The sequence below is a fragment of the Manacus vitellinus genome, unplaced genomic scaffold (genome assembly GCF_001715985.3).
Source record: "Manacus vitellinus isolate BGI_N305 unplaced genomic scaffold, ASM171598v3 scaffold_2_pilon, whole genome shotgun sequence".
Classification (NCBI taxonomy): domain Eukaryota; kingdom Metazoa; phylum Chordata; class Aves; order Passeriformes; family Pipridae; genus Manacus; species Manacus vitellinus.
This window is the reverse complement of record NW_021940208.1, coordinates 15,584,087-15,601,137: the sequence shown is the minus strand read 5'-3', so window position 1 is coordinate 15,601,137 and position 17,051 is coordinate 15,584,087. Positions and strand designations below refer to the sequence as shown.

General features: G+C 42.1%; 1 protein-coding gene across 3 annotated transcripts in view; it reads left to right on the top strand.

The window, feature by feature from the left end:
* ATP8A2 (ATPase phospholipid transporting 8A2) overlaps positions 1 to 10,347 on the top strand; it is a 295,712-nt gene extending 285,365 nt beyond the window's left edge. For all 3 annotated transcript variants that reach the window (XM_018071399.2, XM_018071397.2, XM_018071400.3), the window contains 2 exons: positions 736 to 827; positions 9,054 to 10,347. In XM_018071399.2, the coding sequence (XP_017926888.2) occupies positions 736 to 827; positions 9,054 to 9,151 (190 nt within the window). In that variant the 3' untranslated portion in view covers positions 9,152 to 10,347. The remainder of the gene's footprint in view (positions 1 to 735; positions 828 to 9,053) is intronic.
* Positions 10,348 to 17,051: the final 6,704 nt, after the last annotated feature.

Genomic DNA, 17,051 nt, shown 5'->3' with positions numbered 1-17,051 from the left:
AAAAATCAGAGTGGAGAACATCTCTAATGATTTGTGTATGTGTGTTAAACCTAGTGTAAGCATACTGTATTTTTCACCTCAACTTTGTATTTTTACTTTTTGTAAATTCAACAAAAATTTTTTCAGGCCTTTGACAGGAACTGTGAAAAACAAAGTTTTGTGTTCTTTTTTTTTAAAAAGGATAGAAAGTTTTCTTTCTCATGAGGAAAATGAGAATGTTCTTTAGGAGACAGAATTAACTATGGTTCCCACCTTTTGTTGCTTCAGGTCATTTTGCAGGTGTGATAGAAGCCTTCTACCTTGTGCTAAGCTTCAATGCTTTGCTCCTTTTCTCTGAGGCCATTTGTGGGTGCTGTGATTAATGTATATAATACTAAAGAGAAATCTTCTTTTTAATGTTCTATATTACTTGATCAGACTTCTGACATGGTTTGTAATAATTTAGAGGCATCAAACATTCAGGAATTACAATAACGGTAATATTAGAGATGGACTGACTAAAAGTAGACTTATACAGAGTGTCCTTAGAAAGGATGATTTTCCATCATTAGACAGTTCTCTTGATAATATGCAGTTTTAAACAAAAAAAAGGGAAATTCTTTTTCGTACTAAAACCATCTCAAATATTGACAAAGTCAAAGCTGCCAAGTACTTTAAATACAGCTGACTTTTACCTTGAAATTATCTAGTTACTCACTGGTATTTTTTCTTTTTTTTTTTCCCTCTCTCCCTTAGCGTGAACGAACGTGATCATTTGTTAAAAAGGCTTGGCAGGAAAACTCCTCCGAGCCTTTTCCGTGCTCATTCTGTCCAGCAAAGTATATCACGTAAGTAGCGGATCATGTATGCGTGTGTGTTTCACAGCAGTCAGTCCCAGATGAGCGAAGCAAAGGGTGATTATTTTTTAATTAAATTGTAGGTAGAGATAATCTAGCACAGAGGCTGAGCTGCCAAGCAAGACACATACATTTGGAAGTGGAATTAGTGTATTTGGCCGTAGGCAAGTGGAGCTCAAATGCAGTTAATTCCCCAGGAACCAATCAACAGGCCCAAATGACAAAACCCCAGTAAGCAGGTTCTCTAAAGGTAGAATGCTGATAGTCTTAAGGATACTGTAAAAAATCAAAAACTCTGCATAAAATAAATGCTGTGATAGAGCCTAGCTTAGATAGAAGTGGTTTCTGTATGAGAAATCATATTACCTGTGGTTAGCTGAGAATACAGCCATGTTTCAGTAATGCCACTTGGGATTCTGTGTGTTGCTGATGAGGAAAGCCGTGGCCTGCAGAGCTGCCTCTCTCCTCTCCCACTTTGGCCACTGCTGGGAGAAGAGTAGTAAAATCACATCTCACTACTGCTACTGTTTCAAATAAATTGCATTTATTCATCTTCCTAGAGGAATAGGCCTTGTATCTGCTGGACCTGATGGGTTTTTGTCAGTGTTAGAAGGGCTTCCACAGTATTAAAAATCATTGTTAACAGCTCTGTAGGCCAGATACACTGAAGGACCATGCTGTCTTGGGGAACTAGGAAGTCCAGTCAGCCCCTTGTATTGGTAAAATGCAGTCTCTCTTGTGGTTAAACTAGTGGTCAAAATATGCTCATCTTACTAAAGAAAACAGCCCCCCAGTGTGGAGTACTGCAGCGCACAGGGCAAGGGGCAGGCACTCAGGATTTGAGGTTCGTATTGCCATTGCAGTGAGAAGTGACACCTCTGACTAAAGAATCACTGAAATCAAATCTCATTGCTAGCTGTGTCGTCTTCTGTAGCAGAACTGTTATGGTTCAGGTCATGGAGGCAGGGCTGGGATTTGAAAACCCAAATACCTGAGATATTCCTGTTTTCCACAGGGAATTTGACTAGAAGGGGTGGAACAGTGATGGATCTGATAGTCTTTGTCCTTCATAGATCTGTTGCACGGCCATCACTTTAAAGGGATATAGAGTCCTCAGCAATCAATCCCATTGCTCCTGGGAAGAGAGGCTGGGGTGCAGAGCAGTCCTGTGGACCACATGTTTCTGCCAGTATTTAATCCTTTGTGTCAAGCAGCCGGGAATGCTGGTAGCAACACAGCTTTGGACATGCAAACATGATCTTTGAGAAGATTGCAAAAGCTATGGTTGGCAGAAGAAATCTGTAAAACGCTTAAATAAATTGTGTCAAAGTAGTCTGCTGTAAAGCCTTAACAAGGTACAGAGAGAGATACACTAGTCAGACTTAATATGTGCTTTTAGTCTCATAGAACACATCATCAGGTTATTAGTAGGTAAATAGCTGTTGGGAAAGAAAAATGAGATCAAAATAAATCCTAGTTTGGATAACCAACTTCCCTCTAAATGCAAATGATTAAGTGCTAAATGAGTCAGACCAGTCAGGACAGGTTACAATCAGCAGTCTGTTTTTCACATGAACATAAATTTTGATTTTGAAACTGTTGGGACTGAAAGATGCTTTTTGTGGTGTATCCATGACTTCTGTCATCTCTTGTCAAATATTATTTTCCAGTGTTGCATAGCTGCTATATGTACAAGGCCGTGTGAAATCCAGTGAACACGTGCTGTTTTCACAACCTTAAACTGTTTACTAAATGCTAGAAATCTTCAAAGCAAAGAGTTGATGAATGGGGCAGTAGCCTTGACATGCCAGGCCAGTATCTTAAATCATGCTACAAGCGCTGTGTTTGAAGTCTTGAATTGTTCATGTTTCTACCAGGCCATAAGTTACCAGCCTGTGAAGACCAAAAATTGCTTGTGTGACTTCCACTCTGAATCTGTCACTTGCATATAAAGCAGGAAAATGGTTAGTTTAGTTAGCGCTGATGAGGGCTTAAGCAAATGAATTACCTTAGTCCCAACAAGGAATGAAAATGGGATTAAATTTCCCCTAGCACAGATTGCGAAGATGCAGTACTAGTTTGAGAATCACTTTATTTTTGACAACAACCACTACCAAATGTTTTGAGATGAAGCAATACCGAAATAGCTTTGTTTCCAATCACATGGAAAGGAGAAAAATCTCATGGAGAGTTTCCAGGCTACTACTAGTGGTCTGTGGTGGGAGGAAAGAGCTGACTGAGTTAAGTCTGCACAGCCCTGTGAGAAAGGCAGAAGCTCATTTTGCGTGTGTTTCATTAGCTCTCTGTTGGTAAGTCAGCCCCTCTACAGAAGCACTAGCACAGCACAAGACTTTCAGGCATGATTTGATGATTTGTGGCTGGGATGCTCCCATATGGCACCAGGCTCTTGTGGATCCAGCCCCCAAAGTGGGTAGCAGAACCACACAGACAGTGCCATGTCAGTACTGTTCAGGAGTGCCAGCCAGGATTAGTCTCTTAAATGCTTCCCTCCCTAAAGAGACAGTCTCAGAGTGGCTGCCTTGGAGAGTAGGCCCAGTTTAGTAACCCCTGGAAGGGTATGCGCTTAAAGTAAAACCTTCATGGCTGTTTTGCTTGCTCTGACTTTGTTTTGTGTGTTCCTGAATTGTGTAGAGCTGTCAGAAGCATGAAAGAAATCTGTCTACTAGCTTGTACTATCAAAAATTATGCGGTTTCTTCGTACCAGTGTAATGTCTGGGAAGTTTACTTTAAAAAAAAAAAAAGGAAAAAAAAGGTGAAGCTCCCATTTGGATGGCATTGTCATGAGACTTTAGTGGAAGAGTTTTATGCGGTTGTCAAGCCCATGTGCTAACATAAAACCATCTTAGTGGAATCACGTAGGCAGCAGTGACGATGCTGGTACCCAGGCTTGGTCTGTCTCCTGGCAAAGGTGTCTGGTGAAATCGGGAATCCCCTGATGCCATCTGCTTTCTGAAACCTCTTAAGACTGAGCAGGAAATGTCACCAGGCTCCTCCCAGATGTGTCTTTGGACCCTTCCCTTTAGCTTGCTGTAGGGTTCACACTTGGGGGAACCAGCAATAATGACTTGCAAAAGCTCTCCCTCAGAGGGTTTGCTGGCAACAAAGTTTTCTCTAGGTCTCCATCCAAATCTGTGTCTTTTTTTTGCTGTGACTTTTTGAAAGTAGCACCTCCTTTAGAGAAGCTCTATAGATTTAGAAGATGCCTCTGACCTCCCCTTTCCTTCTGTGTGACTGACCTGTATCACCTGTGCTTCCAGAGCCTCACCAGCAGGATGGGAGGAGCGATGTTCCTCTCTTGCTCAGGTACCCTCAGACCTGTCCATCTATAAGGAAAGTCCCCCAACATCTCTCTAGTGCAGTTTCCCTCCTGTAACATCCCTGGCAGTGTTAGTTATCATTTGTCTCAGCATGCTCTTTAAAAATAGATCCGAATCCCACTCCCATTAAAGCACAACTTCGGCAGAACTCCCCCTGAAATGCCAATAGCCGTGCCTGAATGAGGATTACTGCACTTGGCCCAGATTTCCTGTACTAGCAAAGAAAATCCCTCTTCCTTTGACAGAATATGGTGATTGCATAGAGAAAATCTGAACACAGAGCATATGGTTTGCACCTTATTAATCAACGGAGAAAAAGCACCTGTCATCTGAGGTTCATTTCACAATATGGGAGCTGACAAATAATAAATAATAATAATATGTTCATGCTGAGGGCTCTAATCCCACTATTTATTCACCACTAGCAGACACCTTCTTCCTCTCACTTTTCTGCTGATGCATTTTGATTTGAAAAACAAAGGTGTAGCTACTTGAGATGTTTTTAGACTCCTTTTCCTCTTATCTTGCATGTGTTTGAAATATAATATGAATTCTTAATTTTTTCCAAGCTACATGTTTGTTGATGTTAAGTGGAGTTTCAATCTTCTAAAATTAACTTAAGAAAAAGAAGTAGGAATAATCAGTTTAGATTTGATGCTGTGGCATCTGACTCTATTTTCTACATGCAAATATCAGTAGGTTAGTATCTGGGATGAAAGAGATGGGGTCATTTGTCAGGAATTACTCTTCAGTCCTTTAGAAAACACAGGCACAGTTTATCAGGAGAGGAATTAACGATTTCTGAAAGCATTAGTCAAACTGTTCAAGATTTTAAGCAGCTCTCCCTTTCCCAGGTTAAGTGGAAGTGGGTTGCTGGAGAAGTCAAAGCTGAGTTAGCATTCACTGTTTAACTGGTAAATGTGAACTGTGACATCATAGCAAATATCCTTAAAAACTGTGCAGAACCAGACATTTGCCTGAGAGAGATTTGGCTGGTCAATTGATACCCTAACATTGATTTTTCTTATGTCAGAGAGATTTTTGCTACCTAAGAAGCAACATTTACTAAAAGAGGATTTGGTTGTTTGTGTTTTTTTTTTAAGTCCCTCCCATCCTCACCAACCGCTTAAAAATTATAGTGGATTTGAATTTGGGCATTTTTCTCCAAAGGCAAACAAAAGGGAACATTATTATACTTTGGACTATACTAAACCATAATACCACAGCATGTATGAAATAGTGAACTGCTGCAGCAGGCAAAGGTTCTAATGGACTGCCAGTGAAAATTGCCCTTTTACTGGCTGGCCTAAAGAAATCCTGAGACAAACACTTTGAGTGTATCAGAGGAGAGTGCAAGGAGTAGAAGGCCTCGAAAATAAATCCCCGAAGTGACTAGACCTGTAGGCGGTCCTTCTGTGGAGAGATTTTTCTGGAATAAAAAGACCACCCTGGACCCTTTCTTGGTCCTAGTCTTGGAAGTTGTTGCACATGGGTACGCTCATGTATATGAGTATGTTGAGCTTCCACAAGTTGCTGTTTGTGTTCAAGGCACATGCAATGGAGATGGTTGCTGTAGTCCAGCATCAGACAGACCAGAATAGCCATTGCAGTAAACAGAAAAAGAGTGTGTTAAATTAGAAACCTAATGGGAGACTACATTCTGATCTACTAGTAGAATATCAAAGCTTTAAGAAAACCCAACAGGATGCTTTCAAAATTGAATAGGTTGTCTGATAATATCTGATGCTAATGAAACCTTAGATTTGATGAGAATGTGAATCTCCTCTTAACAAGTGAGCCCCATTGATAGATATTCAAAAGTGTGCCTTTTCTCCATTAATAGAAAGTCTCTGAGTACAAAGACCCTTCCTCCTGTGACAGCCATGAGTGGGTTGTGCCCAGAAAGCCCCAAAGAAATATGCTCCTTCCTTGGGCTGCTGCAGGACAGCTGAACAATGAGGGCATTGTTCCCAGGGCAGGCTTATAGGTGTGGTTTTAAAACTAGAGTTGGGGGAAAAGTTCAAACTTCCGGAAAGTTCCCTAGTAACTGGCAGATGGAAACTTTCATTGTTTTTGGATGGGGTCTAAAAATAGTGGAAATGTAGAGCTGCTTGGGGAGTGTGGATGTGGAATCAAAATGTGTGCATTTTGATTCCACAAGGCACAGTAAGCTGCCTACACAGCTTGAAATTCAATTTTAATTGTAATGTGAATAGAAAAAATGTAATAAGAACTCATCTTCCTGTATAGAGATCTACAGAAAAGTTTTAAATGAACTGCCAAATGTTGAGCTTCAACTAAGTAGGTGATGTGCAAGGGTCACAGACTTTCCCATGACGTACACACAAAACTCTCGTTGCTGGTATTTCAGGATGGGTGAGGAACATGAAGATGTAAGGATACCCCTGGTACTCTTAACCACCGATTGTAACCTGAAATTTTTTTGTCACTTCAAGGTGTTTTCTACTGATGTGAGAGTGGTGAACCTGTTTCTTTGACTGCCTTTTGCATTGGCATTGTGTAGTGATTGGGGTGCCTGGCTGTTTACAGGCCTATGCTAGCACAGGAAATAGGCAGGAAGATACCTGGGCCTGATGGTCTTCACACACTTGTGTGGTCAGTGCTGTATTTGCAGTAGTCACGGCAATGGAAGACTTCACTGTGCTGGATGATCTTACTGGATAAGTAAATACAGGAAAGCCATCTCAATGCAAATATCAGGTTATGGGTCATGAGCTTCAGTCTTTAGGGCTTAAGCTTACAGTCTTTGACTAAGTTGACTTACCACTGAGAATTTAGCCAAAAAAGCTAACAGGATGCTGGCCCTTAACATGGAAGAAACCCACTGGAGGTATTTGTTTAAGTGTCAATCTACCCCTTTTTAAATGAAAGCCTCTTTTATAAGTAGTATTTCCTTTGCAATGATCCAGCATGGACGTACTTTTTTCCAAAAGACTGTTTACACTTCGTGAACCTTCAACTAGAGGCAGGAAAAACCAACCTGTGCCTCTGTAGGGGTATGTATATTGGCATGGAATTGGTCAGGGAAAATAAAATGGGACACTGGGATGATCAATCATGTAATCAAATCAAGGTTCATGCTGTCCTACAATCACTCCAAGAGGAAGATGTGACTGTGATCTATTTCTATTTGAATCCCCTCCACTTAGCGGCAAAGATTTCCTGCTGTACTTGTGATTCAGGTCAGCTAACCTCTCCTGCTAAGGGAGCGTGCCCTCTGCCTTAAGAGCTTGAATCTACAGTGGAATCCCAGTGGCTTCAGAGGGGACATTTACCTGCATTCTGTGAGAGAAAAAACCCTACACATTATCTAGTGGTCAATCGTAGTGTTGCAGGATTCTCTTCTCAGCAGCTTACTGCTGTACAGGAGTTGCTGACCACCCTCCCTGTACGGGCATCAGCCAGAGAAAAGATCTAGGACTGCTTGAGCATCTCTGCTTGAGTCACATGGTCCCAACTTGGTTGTTAAGGTGAAGATTTAACAAGCCTCACAGGATACAGTTAATTTCTGGTCTTCTGGACTGCTTCTGGCTACCAGCATTGGTCACCTGCTTCAAAGAAGGCTGCATTCAGGCCCATGGGGAGCAAGTCTAGTCTATAGCAGCAAGCTTCTTGGGAGCCTCATATCCCTCCTGTCTTAAGAGGGTGTTCAGCCCTGTGTGCCTTTCTGTCACACAGACCCTCTTTGTTGTGCTCCAGCCTTACCTCAGTACCTGGTGTAGGGGGGAGAATTAAGGGAGGACTTCTGAAAGGCATTTGATAGGTCTCTGGTTAGTAACTGGGATGTGTCCTTATCTGATTATGTGGTTTTTAGCCTGGGATAAATCTCAGGCAGGATTTGAGAATTCTCAAGCTCCTGCTTCCAGAGTTCCTCAAGGGAAATGAACTGTTGCCCATGGAGAGTTAGCCATGGTTTAATTCTTGGATTCTCCCAAGTCTTGCCTGCTTTTCTACTACCAAGCATTATCTGGTTAGGTGTAGCCTGTGACTTTCCTATTTCTTTGTTTTTGTAACTATGCTAATCTGCCCTTCTTATGTTTTATGATTACCCATTTACACCTGAAAACCACGTTTCCTTGGCATCACAAAGTCTGTTGTACTTTGCTATAGTTTTTCATTCAGAATTTTCTGTAGGGTCATGTCTGCAAGTCTGTCTGGTGTTTCACCATGTAGGCCCATTAGCTTTTGTGACTGTTGTACCAGCATTGTGGTGTTCTGCAGATGATGTCAGAAATGTCACTTGCCTTGTCCACAGTACTTTAAAAGAAATCATGCGCGTGGTTATTTTCATCTCAGTAATTTCTAGGGAGACCAAAGGATTGTGCAAGCTAGCAGGATTAACAAAATAAAGACCTCCAGAATATGTTTTTTGCTCTATGCAAAATATGGATTAATGAAGTTAAGAGGAGGATGTGACAAAGATCCAGTTGCAGGCTAGACATTTCCATATTTCTCCAGAGGAACTGCTGATATCAAGCAAACTGTAGAAGAGTCGAGCTGAAATGCAGATCTCTGTTTCTCTCTAAAGTCTTTAAAGAAGCTCTGCCACTGTAGGAGTACACGTGTGTTCAAATCAATCTGTAGCTTTCAAGGCTAACACAGAGGGAGTCACTGACTGTATAAATTAACTGGTCTGGGGAGGGGAGCAGCAGGATGAAGCTGGCAGCAGTCATCCTTTCTATGCCATGTGGGCAATGCAGTGCACAGCTGTAAGCATCAGAAGTGCAGCACAGAAATGAAGATGGTTGCAGTCTCAATCATGTAACTTTAGTAATGCCTAAAACTGTTTCTAAAAATGGGCTGTGCCCTTGAGCTCTACTCTAGTGATTTAATTTTTTCTCTTCCTTTGCTTTTTCAGATGGGTATGCATTTTCTCAAGAAGAACACGGTGTTGTTTCCCAGTCGCAAGTTGTTCGATCCTACGATACAACCAAAAGGAGAACAGAAATAGAATAAATGGTTTTTACTTGATGGGTGGTGGGAATAATGGGATTTGGATCAATGCATCCACTGTTAACACATTCTTGACTAGAATTGGTGGGAGAAGCCAGAACACCAGAGAACTCATTTCTGTGGCCTTAGCCAACAAGTTTCTGTATTCTCCCTGCAAACCTTGAGTACATAATGTGGGGGGAAATCATTGTTTGACTTCAGTTGCAAAGCTCTGCCTAAAGTTTTGTTTATGTTGTTATGAAGCATTTGACTGTGCTATGTGAGGTGTGAAATTAAAAACAATGTTTTACCACTATTTAAAACATCAGCATAAGGTTGTTCTGGGAGAAAAGCAGAAAATTTATGTTCCATGAGAAACAAGCCTTTGCTTAATTGGAACGGGGTGCTGAGATTTCCTGTTTTGTTACACACAGACCAAGTGCACACGACTGCATGCAGACTTTACTCCTTCTGGTATTCACTGTTTACTAATTTGGCTGAAATTTTCAACAGACCATTTGGTGTAAAATTTTTGATTGCAACACAGTTTGTAGCTAAAAATGCTTATTTGCCTTCTTATGACAGAATAACACAAGATAGCAAACAATTACTTAGAATATTTCGTACCCTCTTACAGGATTTATTAGGGATCTGTCTTAGCTTTCTGAAACCCAATTAATAGCTTACTTACAAAGCCAAGATGTGGAAGTCAGAGAGCTTGGCAGGGCAGCTGTCTTGAGTGCATGGCATTGTACACAAAGATTAACTCAAATAGGTGCCTCCTAACGCTTCATGATGTATTTGGATGTGCACTTCCAATGTAGCTAGGGATTTCCCTCCATAATCCCCTTCCCACTTTAATAGTAGAACAAAACAGCGAGAACTTTAAAGGTATAATCTTGTCAGATATGAAGATATGCATCCACACAGGAGGCTGATGCTGTAACCCTAAAGAAGCATTTCCCTGACCAGGTAGGATAGGTTTGTGAAGAAAAGTTAGGAAGGGTTTACACACATGTGTGCACACACATGTACACAAACAGAGCTGGTCATTGTGAAGAGAAGACCTGCTGTTTGTTTGTTCAGCCAAACCAGTCCCTCTTCTAGATCTGATCCATCAACAGGCTTCCCAGGCTTCAGACCTATGAGCCCTGGAAGAAATGCTGGCTCCACAGCCTTGCTGTGCCAGTGGGACAGGCGTGCTGCTGCATAGATTGGAATTTGGGGGGAAAAAAAAAAAAAAGGCAAAAACTGACACATAAGTTAAAGCTGAAAGAGCTCTTAGAAAGCTTATGCTGTCCTCCAGACAAGTTCTATTAATTTTAGTCGCCAAGCCATGTTTCTGAATAGTATAAAGTAAATACTGCAGTGTTTAAGCCAGGTTTTGTGGTTAATGTATATACTACATCTGTGTATTTAGAAAGTTGGCGTTGTTTTTTGCCCTATTGACCGTCATCCAGATTTTTTTATTAATTTAAATATATCCGAAAGCAATTTGAATATGAATATTTATGTTTAGCAAAGGAAAGGAAAGCACCAGACTGGCCAACTGGCTTAATCTTCCTTAAGGGTTGTGAGTAAATGCCAGTGCTCAAGTGTCATAATTCAATTCCCAGTGCCACCTCAAAGGCTCAGAGTCCTCTTCCATGTTAAAAAAGGCAAATTTTGCTCCTGCAGCACCAGTCAGGATTGGTCTTGGATTAAGTTGATGGCACAGAGGAAAAAGTCATCACCTTCTTTCTGCAGTGCTAATGAGACAATTATGCAGTAGGGGAAACGTGCAAATAATTTTGCCATAGGCATGAATGTCAAGGGGCCAAGTGTGGATGTGTGTATTTTCTGGGAGATAAATTTTTGTTTAAAGGCACAAATACTAGTGCAGAGAATAAATAAGGGAAGAGTAAACCTGATCCCAGGAGCTTCTAAATCTTAATACTGATATAACCTGTTAAACACTTCCTTTTATTTAGAACCCAAATCTATTTAGGAAATGTGTGGTGTAAGCCATTCCTCAGAACTGCTAATTGTTTCTTCCTTTCGTAAAAACACAAGGAAAATTAACTTCCCACCAAGACAAAATAAGATCAGCTTAGTCTTTGTACTCTAAGCCACACACCAAACATTGGTATGTAAACAATTTGGAGGCTTTTCATGAGGATGCAGAAAGAAACTTTTAAAAACCTCTGGATAATGAAGAAGGGCAAGTAAACGTGTTAAGCAGAGAATAGAAGGGATCCTGGAGTCTTTTCTGTTCTTAACTTACTGCAATAAAATTTACAGAACATAATGGGAAATGCTGGGGAGGAGAAGCTGTCATCTGATGTGATTTATTTTATTAGTGCAGACTATGGGCTGTATCATTTTGACCTCCCTGTAAATTGAGGTCAGTGTGTGTCACAAACACAGACCCTCCCCGGAGTGAATGGTGGCTTAGACTGAGGTACGTGTGTTGGTTGTCAGCTCAATGGGAATTGCACATGGGATTTGTCGCAGGGCTATACAGTATGTGACACTGGGGCTAGTGGGTCAGACTTTATCATCACTGTAAGGCCTTAATCTCTAGCTGAGTTAATTCTGTAGAACCCACCCGGGTCAAGACCTGGCATTCTTCTTGTTCTTTGGAGTCATTATGGGAATTAATGTATTGTAATACGCTGTAGACTGGCTGTTGGAGTTGCTTGTCTTCATGAACAATGATGAGGTGTATTCCAGCAAAAGGAGAATGGCAGCTGCTCTGCATCAACAGAATTCCTTGTTCATTAAGGCAAATGCATGTAGCAGTAACAGCAGCCTTTGAAAGCACTGTGTGAAAGTGTTCTCAACTAGACAGGGTATCAGAGCAGAAGGAATGGGAGATTTCTGCATTACCGTCCAGGCTTAACTACCTAGGATTGATCAGAAAAGGATTTCCTGGGCAGCTCTCTGCACTGACCAAAAGGAGATGGGTTTGAATATTCAGAAGGGAGTGATGATTTACCTAAATTAAACGTGGATCTAGTTGCTGCTTTTTGTAACACTGGAATCACTGCTTGCATAGAAACTGCTGTTCCTTTAATGACTGCCTAGTAGCAAATTGAAGCCAGTGAGTGGGAGCCTGAGCTAAGCACTGCTGAGAAGTCTGTTGACATTTTCTTTTCCTTGACAGGACTTCAGGTCTTGCTGTAGGGAGCTAAGCATGGGAAGTCAGTAATAACTTCTCAAGGAGAAATGGTGAATAACCAATAAAAGTATCTAGGTCAAACTAAGCTGCTAATGTATCTAAAAATGTGTGTAGAGTTAACATGAACTATATGGGCTGTAAATTAAGATAACAGTCAAGCCTCGCTAATCTGCGCTTCACTAGACCACATGCCTCTCAGTGCATGCCAAAACTGTGCAGTCCCCTACCTCAGCCAGCAGCTAATAGCAGATGCTGCAGGGAAGTCTCCTCTTACCAAGATTACATTATTTTTACAGCATGTAATGGAGTGTGTTTGCTGGGAGACAGTCATAATAATAAAGTCATAAATAAGAAAGCTCAGGTGGACCAGAATATGTGAAATGTAGGGAATGTGACGTAGTCAGTGTCCACACTGGGTGCAACTTGGCCCTGTATGGAGAACCCAAGAGCTTGAGAGGTGCATGGACCTTACACTGTCCCTGTCCTGCTAGCTTATTTTGGGCTAACTCACTAAATCTGCTGTTTCACATTGCCTCCAGTCATCAGTGAAAATTAGTGATGTCCTATTTACATTGTCCCTTGGTTTTGTAAAAAATTACTTAATTTCATCTTTAAATGTTCTGACTGTACTTCTGCTATTACACCTCACAGCTCAAGTTTGAAGCAGAGCAGCCCTTCAGTGGGTGTTTGCCCCCAAGAAGCACTTCAGATTTGTCAGATTTCTCACAGTGTTAAGCACTGAGGATAATTTTACCTTAGTTTTGGATCCACCCAGTATCAATGCGTTAAACTTCAGTCAGTTTGCAGGAAAGCTCTTTGTGTCTTGTTGAGTCTAATAAGAAACAATGATGTTATGAAATACCTGAGGGGTTGGAGTGGAGAATTTGTGCTATACCTGTGCTATATAACTGCTATATCTGGGTAGCAGTTTGCTTCTGCTTATGAAACACAGCATTGACCCTGCATATGTTCCTCAATGGCTAGACAGTTGGACTCCTTCTGTTCTGTCAGGAAGGACCCTTTTACTCATTTCTTCCAGAGTCTGTCTGTGCTGCAGCTCTGTGCCTCCTCGAGAATGCTGAGCACCAAGTAGATCCAGACCCTTGTCCCTACCTTGTACCTGCAGGGTCCCCTGGGCACAGCCCTGAGGCTGTCCAGCAGGCAGCTCTTAGAGGCACAGCTAAAGTGCTTATCAAATGAGATTTGAATTCAAATCCAAGTGTTGTTCCTAGCCATAACTCATAACTGTCCCTCCACGCTGCTCAGGAGGTCATGAATCTGATGGCTGGTCTTGTACACAGCCCACTCTCATCCCACTGGTCAGGACCTGTGTGAGCAATCATGTCACTGGGCAAGCGAGTTGACAGACAGTGATGCTTCTCTTTGGCATGTTGCTTATCTGCAGGCATGTCACTGTTCCTCAGAAGCTCTCTGTGCAGGAGATCCCATTTTGAAGTGTGGCTCTCCAGCCAGGCTGAGAGGGGCAGCCACAGGGAGCTGGCTGTTCCACAGCACGGTAGCATAGTTGTTTTTGTATCATAGACAGTGGCCAGTGGGACTCTGCCAGCAGCAGCAGGGGTAAAATGAGCCGCTCCAGGAGCATAGCCCCTGCTTCCTTGGAAGTTACCTGTTAGTGCTGGTGAGGTGAGGCCTTCGATATGACCTGAGCTTTCAGAGAGGCAGTTTCTTCCTGGAGCTTATTCTTCCTGGTGCTGAGCTTTTTGGGTTGGTGAAACCATACACACTGATTTTTTTTCTTAAAAGCTTTTTTGTCCTCTGTGGGGTTGGGGCAAATCTTGTAGGCTTGATAACACGGTTAATACAACTCTATTCCCATTTTATTTTTCCTACTCTTAGAATATTGCTTATACTGACTTCTCAAAACTGAATAACTCCAGGAAGGAAAGAGCTCAAATCTCTCATCTTCAGTATCCTATAGACACCCAGGAGAGCCTTCACCACCTTTCAGCATCTGTGACCAGAGCTGTGTGTCTGGAAAAAGCCACAGGACAGGTCAGTACAATAGGAGACATCAAAATAAGTCCATATGGGTACAGAAAATAACTCTTTCTGTACCTTTTCCATATGTAGCAGTAAGATTAATGGAGGCTTTGAGCTTTGTTGGCAAATGAAAACCAGAAAATGCCCTGTGCTGTTTGGCCCCACAAGTGAATCCCAAAGGTGATCACTTCTCGGTGACCTGCAGAAAGCCCTGACAGCCTGACTGAGTTTATCTGGCCAGGAATGTGCTCTCGGATTGGCTGTCTGGAGAGGTGAAGGTACCGGGAAACAGAATAGTTTGGCCAAGACCACTGCTGCTGTTAGAGGTTAGAGAAGGGAGGAATTCCTCAGGCTTCCCTGAAGAGCTGTGATAAAGCTTTCTTCTTTGGTTCCTTCCTGAAGCTGAGTTTCTCTGGTACAAAGCTGAGTCCTGGGCTTGGAAAAAGGAAAGGTGTCCCTGCCAGAAGTGCCCCCTGCTTAGCATACTTTGGCTCTAGTGGGTTGTTTCATGGGTTATAACAGATTGCTAAATTGTTTCCCAGCTACTGTTTTCCTCATGGACCCACCAGAACTGAGCACTCAAATTATTTCAGTCCTGACTGAGAATCCTTCATGTAGAGTTAATGGGACTTCTTAGGTGTTGCTCCTGGGCAGGTTCCTGTCCCTGAGGCCAGTGCAAGGGACTTGTTAATCTGGGGACCTGGATCTTTTTGTGATAGAGTGTGAAGCCTAGAAGTTGTTTCATTTGGATTCATGGCCTGCTCATTTGTGGTGTGGACAGAAGGTAAAGCAGCTGAGTACTGGTGTTTATCCAAAGGCTACCTTTATATATGAAGAAGGTGAGACAAGTTCTCCTGAAGTCTGCCACAAGGGGTTCGTTCTCCTTCAGCATCTCTGTAGTTACTAAAGAGAAAGAGAAGTGGGTAAATGACAAATTCTGTGTGGTCAAGCCCAGCTCTGGGCAGTCAAACAGAGGTCTAATGATGAAGAAAAGTCTAATACATTGCCAAATTGTCCCTATGCATAGCTGGAAGGTCAGCACCTTGTAATTATGGAGTGATGAAGCCAAGGGAAAAAGCCAACATTAACAGAAAGACGTGATTATTTTGATTCTAACTACTTTACTGGGTGGCTTCCCTGCGAAGATGTTCCAGATGTCATCTTGGCATAAATTAATGAATTTCAAAACATCTGCAGGGTTTCTTAGAAAACATGGAGTTTACCAGACCGTGCATACACTCTCCTTTGCCCTTCTGGTTGATATTTTGATTCAGGAAGGGAATGAGGGTACTTGCTTTTCTTACAGTCAAGACCTCATAGATTGGAAAGTTGCTCAAAGTTGTTTCTAAACTCTTTAAAAAAGGGAAAAAAAAAAAAAGGACTCCAGATATACAGCAATGAGGCAGCCAAGCCCTCTGGGACTGTGTGCATGTGTGTGTTGGAAGAACTGTCTGATTGAAAACCTCCCCCTGTCCCTCCTCCTGCCCCCAAAGTGCAGCCTATTGCACTGGGAGGTCAAATATTCAGCGTCTTGAGTGACAGGATCTTAACAGCATCTTTTTCATCAGCAAACCAAGTCATGTGCCACTTGTCTGTCTTATCTGTACTCAAATTGCTTAAATATTGTTTCAGATGGGGACGTTTTAATCTGGATATGCAGAGAGGAGTGATGCTGTGGGGGGGTGTTTAATTGGCTCCCAGCAGAGCAGCAGTGGTGTGTGGGTTTTTTCCTCTAGAAGTGTTACCATTTTCAGGTCCTATTAATGTCCTTTGGTAGTTTAAATACAGCATCGCATTACAGTGGAGTTTGTTTCCCTTCCAGACTGAATACAAATGAAGGTCATTTACTTGTATTTTTAGAAGGTTCAAAAAACTTAGACAATTTGTAGCTTTGAACAGCATTGTTGACTGTTGTATGTCTGCACAAAAATATTTCCAATAAACCTTTTATTAAAGCAATCCAGTGGACCAAGGCTTGTTTGTTTTATCCCCCCACAAGATTTGCAGCAAGAGTTCAGTGCTAAATGCATTTGAGATTTAGCCTGAAAAGCTGGTGAATGAAATATTTTTATTTTTTCGTGGCCTTTTGGGTGTGTTTTAAGGGCCTGCTTGTTAGTGCCTAGGACAAGGCTTGAGTTCCTTTAATGGGTCTCAAATCAGGCCCCAAACAAGACTAATATGGCAAAATAAGAATGGTTCTGCTGAGCTTACAGCAGGTGCATGGTATTTGAATACTATCTCCAGGGTGAAAACCATCTTCTTATATAAGCTAGATGGAGAGAGAGTCTCCTCCAAATGATACACTCGATCTCACCAAGGCTTCACCAAAATAAACCTTGGAAGTCTTTTTTCCAACTAGGTCATATAGACACAGCAGAGGAAAATTAAGCCCCAAAGCCTCCTTTGCCTCCTTACTTGCAGCTAAATTTGCAAGAGGCTTTTTTAATACTGGGCTTGCACACTCTTGTGTTGGAGGGGGGAGCATGGTCTGATGATGCAGAGAGATGTGAGGTGAGGCAAGACTGTGGCAGACTGGTTTCCTCCAAACTATCCTGAGCACAGGGGCAGGATCTCTCCTGCTTCTGCCTGCTCAGGAATATCACAGCTACTCTCTGTTGATGGTGCTCAGCTGATGCTGCTGAACTCGCTCATGTTACCATACCTGGAAAAGTAACTCTCAAGATCACTTGCCTCAAGCAAGACTGACAGCATGAAGCACCACACAAAGGCTCTCGTTTCCCCAGCAGCACTGCATCCATATGC